The sequence below is a fragment of the Varroa destructor genome, unplaced genomic scaffold (genome assembly GCF_002443255.2).
Source record: "Varroa destructor unplaced genomic scaffold, Vdes_3.0 BEIS01000002.1, whole genome shotgun sequence".
Classification (NCBI taxonomy): Eukaryota; Metazoa; Arthropoda; class Arachnida; order Mesostigmata; family Varroidae; genus Varroa; species Varroa destructor.
Window position 1 is genome coordinate 18056512 of NW_019211455.1, and position 13354 is coordinate 18069865.

Consider the following 13354-nt stretch of genomic DNA (forward strand, 5'->3'; position numbering starts at 1 on the left):
TCCAGTTCCTTCCTAGCAATGCAAAGAGCTTTGTCCAGAAAAACCTAAGGCAAAATTAAAGGCTTAACCTTAAAATGCACTTCTGCTTTTTTCTGCAACAGGCAGAACTGTAATCTGTTTTCCCATATGTACTGATTTCTGTAATCTGTTGTCCCATATGTACTGATTACAAATATATGGCTGCTACGTAGTTTGTAGGTTCGATGTAAATGATCCCTAACTAAGTACAAGCAATTCACGATACTTTTAATTCAAATTTAGTAGATTTTGTCAAATATAACACATGAGTTTATTTCAAGGATATTCTGCTATAAGGTGTCCCGAGTTCGTCCCGAGTTTACACAAATACGTACTGAATGTATGCCTTCTAGAAGGGACCTCGCTTTTCCTAAACCTAGATTTTTTTTAAGTTTTTCTGAAACAGAAAAAATGCGCTTAAAAGTGTTTAAAACTATGCTATTATTTTTTCTGCTGGCACATGCAATGATTATTGTTGTACGTCGATTGTACTACAATGGACGCTCATAAAATACGTAAGCGCAGAAAAACAACAGTTAAAAACGGCTGTCCTGAAGTAGCAATAATGATCTGTATCATCATGTTCAATACTAAACTCGAATAATCACATTCAGTCCTTTTGCTGGCCACTCTTTTTAAAGGTTCCTACTTCTCCGCGGACTTACTGTGTTCATAAATAGAAATTACCTTGTACACTATCACAGGATGTTGAAAGTATCACACTCCCACGTGACAATACATTTCTTACACAATGCTAAAATGATTGCGCAATACGATGAATGCTCTCTCGTATGATGAAAAGAGTTGTAGTTTATAAAATCGAATTTAACAGAACTTTTTGAAACTTCCAATGCGCTTTGAGTCTATTTTGGCCTTCAGCTTTGAGCCGTGATAGAGGTGATAGCAGTTGAAGTGTCAATAAAATGCTTTGCAGGTATTTACTCACGGGTGATTTTCGAAAAAGAACAAGTTTTACCTTGAAGAGAATAAAAAGACTGCTTCCAGGGTCACTGTTGTTCATGTACGACGCTTCTCGGGGTGGATTATAACGTTCATTCCTTAGACATCACCACGCTCTTTGGGCGACAACTAACGAACGGACGTTTTCTTGCTCTTCAAATCCGTCTTCAAAGCTTATTGGATTCCTGCATCAGTGACGCCTTGTCTTCCTTGTTGAACATTACCAATAAAAGCAAAACAATCGCTATCAATTACAATTGCCTTTTCACAACAGTTTAGTTAGCCTATGGCACAACAAAAGTTCCTCTTTTTGCATTTTGGCGAATTCTTTCCCGAAGCCGCAGTCCTTGGCTTGTGCAGTTTTAATGGAGGTTGCCTGATTTGTTTGACGTACTTGTTATCAGAGGCTAATTTGTTATACTGAGTTAGTCGCCCTTCACTTTGTCGCGGACCGGTGGAGTACAGTCCTGCTGTGCCTGTTGTTAGGGAATCAATTTCGGACGGATGCTCGCTCGAGTCCGTATTGCTAGAGTCAATTTTACACTTATCTGATAACCGCTCTAATTTTGCTGACGACTTGAGCTGTAGCGTTTTGGAGTTATCAAGATTCTGCCTCGACTCGGCAAATTGCGACTTTAAACTCTGCGAATTCAATGTTTGAGGCGGTCGCGATTGCTGATCCTGAGACTGCAATACCTGCAACTTGCCGAACTTCATCGACGGCAGTGGTCCACTAATCTTTTCCTGCAAGTTCTTATGACTACAATTTCTACTTTTTCTACCATTGATGCTGGTGTCGCTGCTTTGACAAAAGCCATCTGTCTGTGCGCTAATATTTGTAAGGACATTGCTAATTTTGAAGTTCGTTGACCGGAAGCTCATGTTTGTCGGGACATCGCTGATTTGCGCGGGCGCTGGATGCGAAGAGGGATTTAGAAATCCACTGGTATTTGCGCGATGAATTGCAGCTTTTGCAGTAGCATGAATTCTAGAAGCGGTTCGCGCAGTGATTGCATTAGTACTGAAAACTGAAGATCGTGGCTGAAAATATTTCGAGGCAGTTTTAGCGACTGCAACAGTTCTTGTGGGGCTAATCGCTGGCTGCTTAACGGAGCATGTCGACGGTGTGGATACGGCTATGGGGACACACGGGTCATATATGTGTGATATACGTGTCATAATTGCATACTGAGAGGGGTAACAACTACAACACGTCGTCCCCATGCATCATTGTAAACATAATCCGAAGCGACATTTCGAATAAATGCGTGAGTTAATACTTCATTGTTGTTCTGAAGTTTTTGACTTTTTTATGGATAAGCATTTGGCTGGACGACTGCCACCGCTATCAGTTTACGCGACGACATAAGACTTTGAGAGACAATATGTGTTGTTTAATTGGCAGCCGAGAAACTACGAACCAATAAAAATATTTCTGTACTGGCCATTTCCATTACTGCTAAAATAATACAGTCGAGTTCATTCAATGTGAAAAGGGGCTTCTACCTTGAGACTGAAGGTTAGTCGAAATCGTACTGCTTACCGAACTCTGAGCAGTTAGATACTTAAACGGATTACGCAGGACTGAAATCACGTGCGAACTGAATAGACATTCTTTCATCTTTACCTATGATATGAGGTATAACACTGCAGCTAAGATAGCTATAAATTACATAGCCAATGATGGGTAATCCGACTTAGCTTCATCAAGTGTCTACAATAATAGATTGAAAATAAGGAATGCAATGTCTAATTTTAATTATGAAAGAAATTGAGGGATTGTAAAAACGACAACAACATCTGCGGAAAAAACAATTGAGAAGATAAAAACAGCTCAAGCCTAAAATGTCTTATTTATATTCAAATCAATGTAAATTTTGTTTTCTATTTGAACACATGAATTTAAATTCAAATATTTAGGCCTGAAAGCTTGAGGTATTAGACCTATATAGTAAGTAAGCATCTGGTACATTGGCCCCGCTTTCACTGCATTTTTAGATCGAGCGAAAACACTTAAGATATGATTTATAATTGGGCAACTGTCTTTGTGGTAGAAGAGGCTTGAGAAGTGAAGTATTTGAGGTTCAAGGGGTTAAGGAAAGCATTGATTGTGCGTATATAAAATGCTGTAAAATAATTATGGTTCATTTATCGTCTTCTTTTGTTACATACAATTAAATACTTGTTACAATCAGCTATATTAGCAAAGGATCACTACACAAATATATTTAATCGAAAGAGAATTTAAGTTTATTACAAGTAATCTACACACATTTATTTCGTAAATATGTACAAAGCAGAAGCATTTGTAAACGCAAAATTTTATATCATAGAGCTTTTTGTGTGCCAATTTTAAATTGGCACACAATAAATAAAGCTCTATAACATACAATGCTTGCCAATTTATTCTCCTCTATCTACCTGCAAGATCAGGTCTTATGTACAATGTATATACATATATTCATAGAACTCAAACAGGTAAGATGTTGTACTTCCTATTTGATTTTTCATTTTCCTTATTCCTCTAATAAGACATGAAGAGATCGTCGCACTGAAGTATTCTTATTTCAGGCTAATTCATATTTTAAGCTCCTAAATGTGTTTCTCAGGACGCGCTTGAACAAAACAAAGATTGTTGATACATTGAAACTTTTACACTGCTCACATTATCCTCGCCACCCTGCAAATTTGTACGGTAGAATATATTTCGTATACGTTCGAAGCACTGTTCGACTACTGGGTTCAGTGAGTGTATCTCAGTGCTAATATTAAATGGATCCCAGTTGTTGAACAATTGAGATAAGGTGAATTTGATATTATCGCTTCACTCTCTTCCTGTTAGTTCATTTATGAATGTTGTGCGAGTGTTGAGTATATACGTATGTATAACGTACAATGGGTCATCAACGGTAAAAAAAAACTAAAAGAACTATTCAACTTCTGTTTTTGTGAGTGTGATCCGTGAACCAAAAGCTGTGAGATAGATTTATGTTACGATAAATTTATTGCTGTTATTCTAGCTATGAGGAATAAAATCCCCGCACGATAATCCACTATGATGGTTATTCAGGCTATGTCTATGCAACAGTTGCAGTTACGATTCCCTTAATACGACCTGCCCTCTGCCACAGTTTCAACTCGGATTTGCGTTTTGTAAGAAGAGGTAATAATAGGAACATTATCTGGATCGTCAACACTAAGTCTGCGATGCAAAATAGGTACAATCGAAATATATGATCCCACTTTCTCGTTACAAAAACTGCTATAACTGTGTGTGCGGGGTGAGATGTTGCGATGAAAATTTAAGGCGGGCTCGACTCTGCCGCGTTCTTCCACGGAAACCACCGCCACCACCGCCTGCAAGCCCAGAGCTACGGAGTTGGTCTCTATAGAGCGCATCCGGAGGAATTCGCTCTGTATCGCTCGTATCGTTATCTCCGTCCATCGACTCGGCAGCACCGTAAGGCGACACATGATGGTAATGATGGTGGTGGGCCGCCACAGTGGTTCCTGCACCCCGAACTTGCCGATTACCGCTTAGAGCAAAAGCTTGTACTGAGCTTGGCTCAACGGCAACATATTGTGGAGGGCTGCTGATAGGCGGATGTACTAGAAGCCCGGGGTGGCAACCGTTGTAATTGATATCGGCTGGTATTGGTTTGCCTTTCCAAAGGGGGCTTCTCTTGATGCGAGGCGGCTCAACCCGCAACTGAGGCGGCATCGGTGTTGAAATGCCCAGAGCGTCAATACGACCCGAACGCAGCTCTTCCTGAATTTTCTGTAGTTCAAGGAGCTGTTTTTTATGCTTTTGTTCAAGCTTTGATTTGATATGTTCGGCACTTATCGAAACAGAATCACAATCGGACATTCGTGACAAGGATAAGCGTTTCCAGAAAGGTTGGGACATCTTGACACCGGGTTGAAAGCTTACGTTTGGTGGGGGTACAAATGTTGATGGCTTCTTTTTTTTTCGACTGATGCCCCGATTAAGAACGCAATTGAAAACACCGTTAGTCTCTGAAGAAGTAGATTTGCTAAGCTTTGCCACTGTCTGGTTATGCGATCGTGGCAATTCGGAAGTTCCCTCGACGTAGATCTGCTTAAGGACGTTAATATGGAAACATTTGTAATAGAGTAACATGAACATAATTCCAAGTAGGAATCCTGCCCAAACAACGAGAATAGCATGTGATTCGAACCAAACCACTTTGCTATCTTTATACACAACACACCAAAGCAGCACCAGCAACAAGTTCTCCAGAAGCATAACGGCATAGAAAGCTACCAGTTTAAGCTTGCTGGCATTTTGCTGAAGGTTGATGTAATCGAGTGTGTATACACAGGCAACTACACCGCAGTGATAGAGACGCGTCGGCACCGGAGTATCCTCATCTTTGAACAGGTTATTAGGTGCCAACAGCCAGAGGAATACCGTAAGCCAATGTAATAGGAGTAGAAGAAGGACCCAATGACTATACAGTGCGGCGTAGAGACTTAACGCTGTAACTCGCGCACTGACGGTGCCAAGTCGCCAGAAAAATTGACAGACAATACCGAGCCACGTCAGTACAAGCCGGTCCATGTTTTTGCGACGAACATTTTTCCCGAACGAAGCAAGCGCCCAACACACCGATACCAGCGCAAGCGACGCTGCGACCCTATCCAGGTCGGTGATATCGTCGAGCGACTTTGAAAAGAGCAATTGCAGTTGAATTAATAGCAGCGGTGTGGATTGCACGAAGGCGTGCAGCATACGAAGCATGCAAAGATCTCGCACCTGCTCCTTGACGGAACCCAGCTCGACCGGAATAAACAGTCGCAAATAGCGCCATAGAACGCCCAGCTGAAAGGCAGAAGTATATCAAACCACACAAAACAAACAACGCGGTTAAAAGTCGTAACAGTATCCGTCGTTTTGTATGGACTACAATTAATTTTCAATGGATGAAGCAAATACGTTTATGTACGAGACTGCAGTATTGTTTTTGCAAGGACTGATGCCTCTTACCACTAATAATAACATAGTCCTGTTTTCGTGCAAAAATGCCCATGTTGATTTTTTTCTAGCTAGGGCCCTATCTATTTCTCTGAACGCTTTTGATATTCTCGACAATCTGACAAGAGGTCTTAAAAGTTCCTGGCACAAACACTTAAAAAAAAATAGTAAATGTAGAGAAGCTTACCGCTTTCTACGTAAGAGATCTTAGGTCGATTTAAATACGTGCTACGACCATGAAAGCTTCAACATCGAGATAAATCAAAGTAGACTTAGGATATCTTTTGCATAGAGGTCCTGCAGATGAGTTTCGATTTTCTCGATCTCCGAGCAGTCGCTGCCAACTACTTGAAGTTCTCTGATCCATACAGGTCAGTACTAAGATCCAATATTGTGCTGTGCACAAACATAATCCTTTAATGTAAATAAATAAAAATAACAAAAAAGACACTATACCTGCAAACAATGAACAAAGACGATAGTATGGGTGAGCCAAAGCGGTTCAGCGTGCGGCGTGGGATTATCACGAAGATACTGCCGACGTGAGCGGACGTGCCATTTGAATGAAAAACCTTGACAAAGAACGGATGACAGAAGGACTAAGGTTAGAATAACGCAGGGCCAGAGCACGAGGTCCTGAAGGAACAAGGCGTACGCAAATAGCAGCGAAAACAACACATCGCAGAAATAGATCAGCAGTGAAGATATGACGAAGAGGATGTCGCAGATGGGAAGAAGCTCGGCGTCGTTCGTAGCTGCAATAAATATCGATCGTTGAGTCTAGTAATAAGACCGACACGAATATCATCTAACTAATTACTAATACTTTTTTCATATAGAAATAAAAAATGTGAATACTAATGGTAACCTGTATGATAAAAACAAGGTTTTCATATTTCTATTTGGAGATTCTATTGAAAGTTTATCTATCTAAGTACTTTTTGACTCGCAAAAGATGACCGATCTCGATAATACTTGTACCTGTTAAATAGCTAATTACAAATTAAAGTAGGCAGGCAAACGTAGGTTATGAGAAGGTATCGAGTAAAAATGCCATGATGGGAAATTACCGTGAAGAAGTACGATCATTGTTATATCACTGACTGGCATTTACCAGATAAAAACAGACTCGTGTCAAAACATACTTTGAGTCAATCAACCAAAAACACAGTTTATTCAGCGACTTGAAAACGGTAAACAGTTAAAATTAATCCACCGACAACTATACCATTATAGTAAAAGTCGTAATTACAAGAATGCATTTACAATTGATTAACTTTAACAGGCAAATGGTTTATATAGACATGAAGAGCAAGGCAAATTTTTCACGATGCTATTAATGTCGTCATAGCAGGTATTATCCAGCGTCACACAACGGCTTCTTTCCTTACGCTTTTAACCACAGAAGATTTTTATTTGCGGAAACCAGCGCTTTTTGATTCCGTATTTTGAAGCTTACGACTCATTAATCCAACTATCCTTACATAAATAACATTTGAAAGCATCATAGCATTGTTTCATTTCTATAATGATTTATAAAGTATGAAAGGTCCTTTTTTAGTAGCGAAAAATCAAATGTGCATTTATCGTCTGAATGAGTCAGCCCTATGAAGTCTTTTATTGATTCAGTCGATTTTTTAAGAGAAGAATAACCAGACTCGGTCAAATGTTATTATATTATATAAATATAAATATCAACCTATTGATATGTACTTATGGTTATATGATATGGTTGAACCTAGAAATCCCAGAGGTGCTTTGTTCAGGTTACTACGCATTCTCTATTTTTGTTTAACCGCATTATATTTCAAAGAGGATTTGTTACTTGCTTGTATATATATATGAAGGTCCTCTTATTCCGAAACATTTGGCTACATATTTACAGACCCAATACATTTTTCTAAAACAGTTCAGTATACTTTCGCGGAAAACTCAGTGTATCTTCAGCCTTTGCTCATATACAGCTTATTTTCACTCTTAAAGGAATTTTTTTCGAGGTCTGTCCGTTTTTCATTCGATCGCCTTCAGTCAAACCTTACTTCACTTATAAACTAATATGTGTACATTAGATTTATGTGCGGGTAAAGCCTTTCAGTCTGTTAACGTTATCGATTGTTTCTTTTTAATTCTCTCATTTCGAGAGCATCCGCCATGCTGCTGGGTACCGCGGTTGGTGTTGTTTATATTACTCGGCGCTTGCGGTACTAGGCGCAAATTTCGTTTAGGTGTATTTTCTGCTATATGCCCGTGTAGGGCTAAATCTCTCAATTACCTAGCTAACTTGAAAGCGGCCCGCATTGCTTAGGCACTCATATCAAGTTTTAGTAACAGTTTTAGTAATATATTAGGGACAGAACAATCCTTATATCTGTGCACCTTATTCACTAATATTTATAGCTACTATTGATACAAGCAGGATTTTTGACCGGCGCTAACTAGAAGTTCTATCGAAGTACAGAAATTTTCGAAGATATTGTTGATATGTTTGTTTGCTTACGGCACGAAACCAAGCAAACGAGGTGCAAACGTAGACGAGTCGTCTGCCGCCAAACTGAACGTGAGGTCTTGACGCGAGCTGGTCGTGAGCCGACAGCAACCGTTCGTTTTAAATAAAATATTAATAAATATTACGAAAACGTCGACATTAATTGCTCGGACCCAACCTCAAAATCAGATTGAGTTCAAAGGCAAAGAATTTAAAGAAACACAGAGACGTGTAGAGGCACGCATATCTTGCATCACCCGGAGGCTGCTCATTGCCGCTTCATTTTCTAATGCTATAAAGGCGAATTATAGTTTGCCGTTACGTCTAAAATGGCAGAACATAAATGATCATCTCTGCCACACACCGCAAGTCAGCAGGAGACCCTCCTGCTACATTCTGGGCATCTGGGAGCCAAAGGAAGTAGTGAACAGACTAACCTCTGTAATGAAGGTAGAAGATTGTTTAAATTTACGTTGGACGATCTATGAGTAAATATAAGGGGTATTTGGTTTACCATATTACTATACTATAATGTCGCACTCGACACTGGCCTCACGGTCTATGCAAATGATCAGTCCCGAGTCTTCCCACATTGGTCGGCACAGGTTCTATGTTCTTTTGAGATCTACGGGCTTTTGTTCGGTTTAGGAAGTACCTGGCAATTGATGACGTGCACACGTTTGGACTGGTTCAAGAGAGGCGATTTTGTTTTTCCATCAAGCTTCTTTGTTGTTCGTCTCATCTAGCAGTCTTTGGCTGTCTTCCTGTCCTACGTCTACAAAATGACTTCCCACATTCTCCAGCCAATTGCGACAAAAAGAACTGTTGTTTGTGCTGCCACTAATACTACTATATCTTGAAAACAACAACAGCCATAATTATGATGCATTCAAAGCCAGTAGTTAGCTGCTGGTGTCAACAACAGAGTGACCGACCACCACCAAACGAAAAACAGACGCTAAGAGTATTCTTTTTATTTTCTATTGTTTCTGATACTTTTTATCTTTGTTTTTCATAGTCCTAGGCGCAAACTGAACTTTCTTCACTGCGTAGAGCTCCGACTGGCTCCCTTTGAACGTCTAACTACTAAATAGATGTTGCAATAAAATCGTGAGCGCTCAACTGGCTTAGCATTTTTCACAAAAGCAGTGCTGGACTGATGCCAGGACAGTTCTTAATAAAGTCGATCCACTTATAAATCCTATTAAATTTCCTTTATGATGCAAGTATAGCCTCATTTCGAAAGCTGTTTGAAAATAAAATGAGATTACTTGCACATTGAACATTCAGTTCGGTTAAACTATATTATTATTATACTAAAGAAAGGGCTTAAATGATAGGGGATGTAGCATGCACAATACGGTCAGAAACTATTAATATCCAATACGCAAAGAACTGTACGCAATAAGAGCAGGGCCATCATTTTCGTCTATTTATCCAAATATTCTCGATACGTAAACATCATCTGCAAAGTCAGTTAGAGTTAGAAGACTATAATATAATAGTTCCGATAACAGTTCTGTTATCGGATTTTGAACAAATGAACAGAAAAATCAGAGCTCTTTATGGTGGGTTACCTAAAAATTAGACCTTTGTAAATTTGATTAGCCAAGCGACGTATTTGTTCAGGTAAATAAAAAAAATGTTACATTAAGAACTGTATTCTTTCCTATTAATCCTCGAGTGTTTTTATGATTCCAGATTATATTAAGTCATCCTAGTTGTGGGGGTATTGCTACTTCTACGAAAGCACTTCTGTTTATAATTCATATCAGCTAGAGTCCAGAATGTGCTATTGAGTGGAGTCTAAAATTAATCTCCGTCTCCATGAGAGAACAGTACAGCATAGCGTTGGAAGAATGTATAATTACCATCCGTCACAGTTCTCTATATCCAGATGGAGTCCAAATTATCTTCATACAAATAGCAGGTAACTTATCGATTTTTCGCGATACCCATGACTAACTCCAAGACGGGAAGGCGAAACAATCGTTGAAGAGATATATGTTCATAAACCTCCGCGATTGAGTATTGAGAGAAGCTCACCAACATAGAAAAAAAGAAGCACCTCAACGTAACAGGCACTGCGTCCTTTCTCAAAGCAGGCTCGAAAACAATAAGATATACAAGTACTACAAACTTCGTTTCAAAAAAAGCCGTTGCGTCAACCAGATATTTAGATAATGAACCCTTATCCACACAAGCATTCACTACCAATAATATGTAATACGTAACACAGTGCGACATACAATCATTTGTGTTTATAAAATACATAAATACAATAATGTCCAGTTGCTCATGTAATGGCATCTCATAGCCCTATTTAAATACGTAATAGTTGAAAATAAGCATCAACATTTAACCCAGACTGATGCATAGGCAGGCTTTACGTACTGGTTTCAATACTCTGTTGGAGTATTCAATTTACGTAACGAAAACTGTATACGCACACTATATAGTATTTTGATTTATGAGGCATGTGTGCCGATACCGATATTTGTCTTTCTTGTAAATACCCTTCTTATAAGTGAATCTTCCATTTTAAAATACAAGCCGATACAATTTGCGATACAAACCGCGAGGAACAAAACTATGGAAATGCGATATGATACTTTTTCGGAAAACACTTACGAATATATTTCCGAACATAAAAGTTTACTGGTCTCAGCGTCTTGAAATCGACGGCGGGACCGATTCCCCAAAGGTAGTTGATATATCTAGTGACAAACTTCGATTCATAAAAATGAAGTGTGGAAAAAAGAAGCAACTTACTGTGAAACTTCATCGTGAAACTTTAGTTCGGTCGGCCATCGCCTATTCGATCCTCCTGATGAGGTAGTTTTGTAACAAATGCACTTCAGCGTGACAACAACGGCTTGTGGTGTTTTACGAACGATGTTCGAATCCGATACCACTATTTGAGCTTTAGGCGCGAGCGAAATTACAGCCGAACACCTGGTGAGTGAATTTCCGGTGCTGCTCCGGCGCCGTACGAACTTCCGTCGTCGGTACCGGTCGCCGTGGGGTTTTCACCGCCGAAACAATAGACTTCGTTCCTAATGCTGACACTACACAGGTAACATGCTAGTTTTTCATACGGGGCGCCCTAAACGATGCTCCGGATTAGCCCTTACTGGCATATATAGACCAATACATGAATTCATCCAATCATTGTAGACTCCACAAGCAATAAACACAACCGTATCCTCGCACGGTCGGAGCTCGTTTTAGCGATACGCTATGAGTAATTCTATTCTTCAACAGAAACTATTACAAAGGAACGACAACACCAACAAAATACTACTTTGACTCCTTTTACTCGCAACCCATTATTCACTCACAAACTACTTAACCATAACATTATTTCTATAAAACAGCAGCGACACGACAGGCTGTCACTTTTACCAGTACTTTTGCAGCGTAATCCCGCGACACGCTATGCATAAAATGTGTGGCAGCTTTTCGTAAGAAAAAGAGATGCTTTAACTCGTTCTTTTTTTTGTCAACCCGTTAGTTTCTCCGCCGTTTTCTGTCTCAATCTAATAACACAACACGGTGAGTCGGGCATTCTTTTTGGTTGGTTCATACGTTCGTGCCTTCACGCCGTCGTTCGTCTCTTCAGCCACAGTGAAGCCACGGTGAATTCTGTTGCTGAATTTGAAACTCAGGAGTGTTGCTCCTCACTGATTCGTTATTCGTTTCCGCTCGTTTTCGTCTGCCGTTCATACGCAGCAGATGATTCGATGTCAGCAGCAGCAGCGGTAACAGTAACCAGAGCCCTTACGCTACTGACTTCACCTTGGAGGCTGCCTGATCTTCGTCTCGGACAGCTTCTGTCTGGTAGTCCGAGTTCTTCATTCTTTCACGGAACGATGGAATGCGAAGCCGACTAACCAGTGTGTTTATACACTTCGTTCGGAGCGTTCACTACTACCGCTAACGCTGCCGCTGTCGTTGAGCACACGGTGATCCTTTCCAAATACCTGTTCCGTCGTCTTCCCCTTTGCCGCACGGTGAGCGCTGATAGCCCCCGTGAGTAGAAACAGTTTTTTCTGTGAACCTAGTTATTCGCTGGATTGGCGCGGTTTGTCGCTCGCAAAACCCACCAGCCCTTTCCCATTGCTCCAACGATAGTAGCAGCGACGGCGGTGGCGGTGGTGGCGGCGGCGGCGGCGGCAGTAGTAGTAGCAGGACGATACATTGTTATTGTTGACTACTTTTCTTAAAAGCAGCGGAGAGCCCCTAGCTACTTCTTTTTCCGCTTCCATCCTCTTTCTAAAGTCGCTGGCACGATTCTCGTTACGTCGAACCCCTTTATCTGTATATATCCAAATCACTAACACCGATATATGTTACCCTGTAACGTGCATATCAATCAATCGGGTGGAAAACAAACTCAAAACGACCAAAGGGATCGAATTGTATAAGAGCGATTCCACAGTCAGGACCTACATATCTCACACAGAAGGAAAACCTGAGACCATCAAACCGCTCGCCTGTTGTATGGCCGCAGATTCCCAGCGTACGCTGAATTCATGAATCTAGGTTGTGAAAAATCGGTGAGGAGTTCTATGGTTGGAAGTTTCCTTGAGGGCTTGATGAAGCCCGCAAATAAGTCCGATAGAGTAACATATTGTTTTAGCAATTTGACTTTCTTTCCTACACCTACCACATATTACATCTTTATATTTCTCTCATCGAATTTATACCCCTAAACGAAACATTTCCCGCGCAACATTTTCCTATTCTCTTTCTTGTTGCGGATATATCAATTCATTCATGCATTTCAAGTACCATTGATGCGGACCTCGCCGGTATTTTTTACGTGCTGTCGCTGCGAATCACCCGCCGGCCTCTACTGTATTGAATCCTATCTTCGTAGCCGGGGGTCATAC

At 40.4% G+C, this 13354-nt stretch overlaps 1 protein-coding gene across 1 annotated transcript; it reads right to left on the minus strand.

Moving 5' to 3' along the window:
* Positions 1-3205: 3205 nt before the first annotated feature.
* LOC111245655 (XK-related protein 6-like) lies at positions 3206-13301 on the minus strand. Its single transcript, XM_022794277.2, has 3 exons — positions 11232-13301; positions 6431-6729; positions 3206-5821 (listed from the first exon to the last, which is right to left on the minus strand). The coding sequence occupies exons 1-3, from the start codon at positions 11242-11244 to the stop codon at positions 4241-4243; spliced, it is 1893 nt and encodes a 630-aa protein (XP_022650012.1). The 5' UTR covers positions 11245-13301; the 3' UTR covers positions 3206-4240.
* Between the last annotated feature and the right edge of the window lie 53 nt (positions 13302-13354).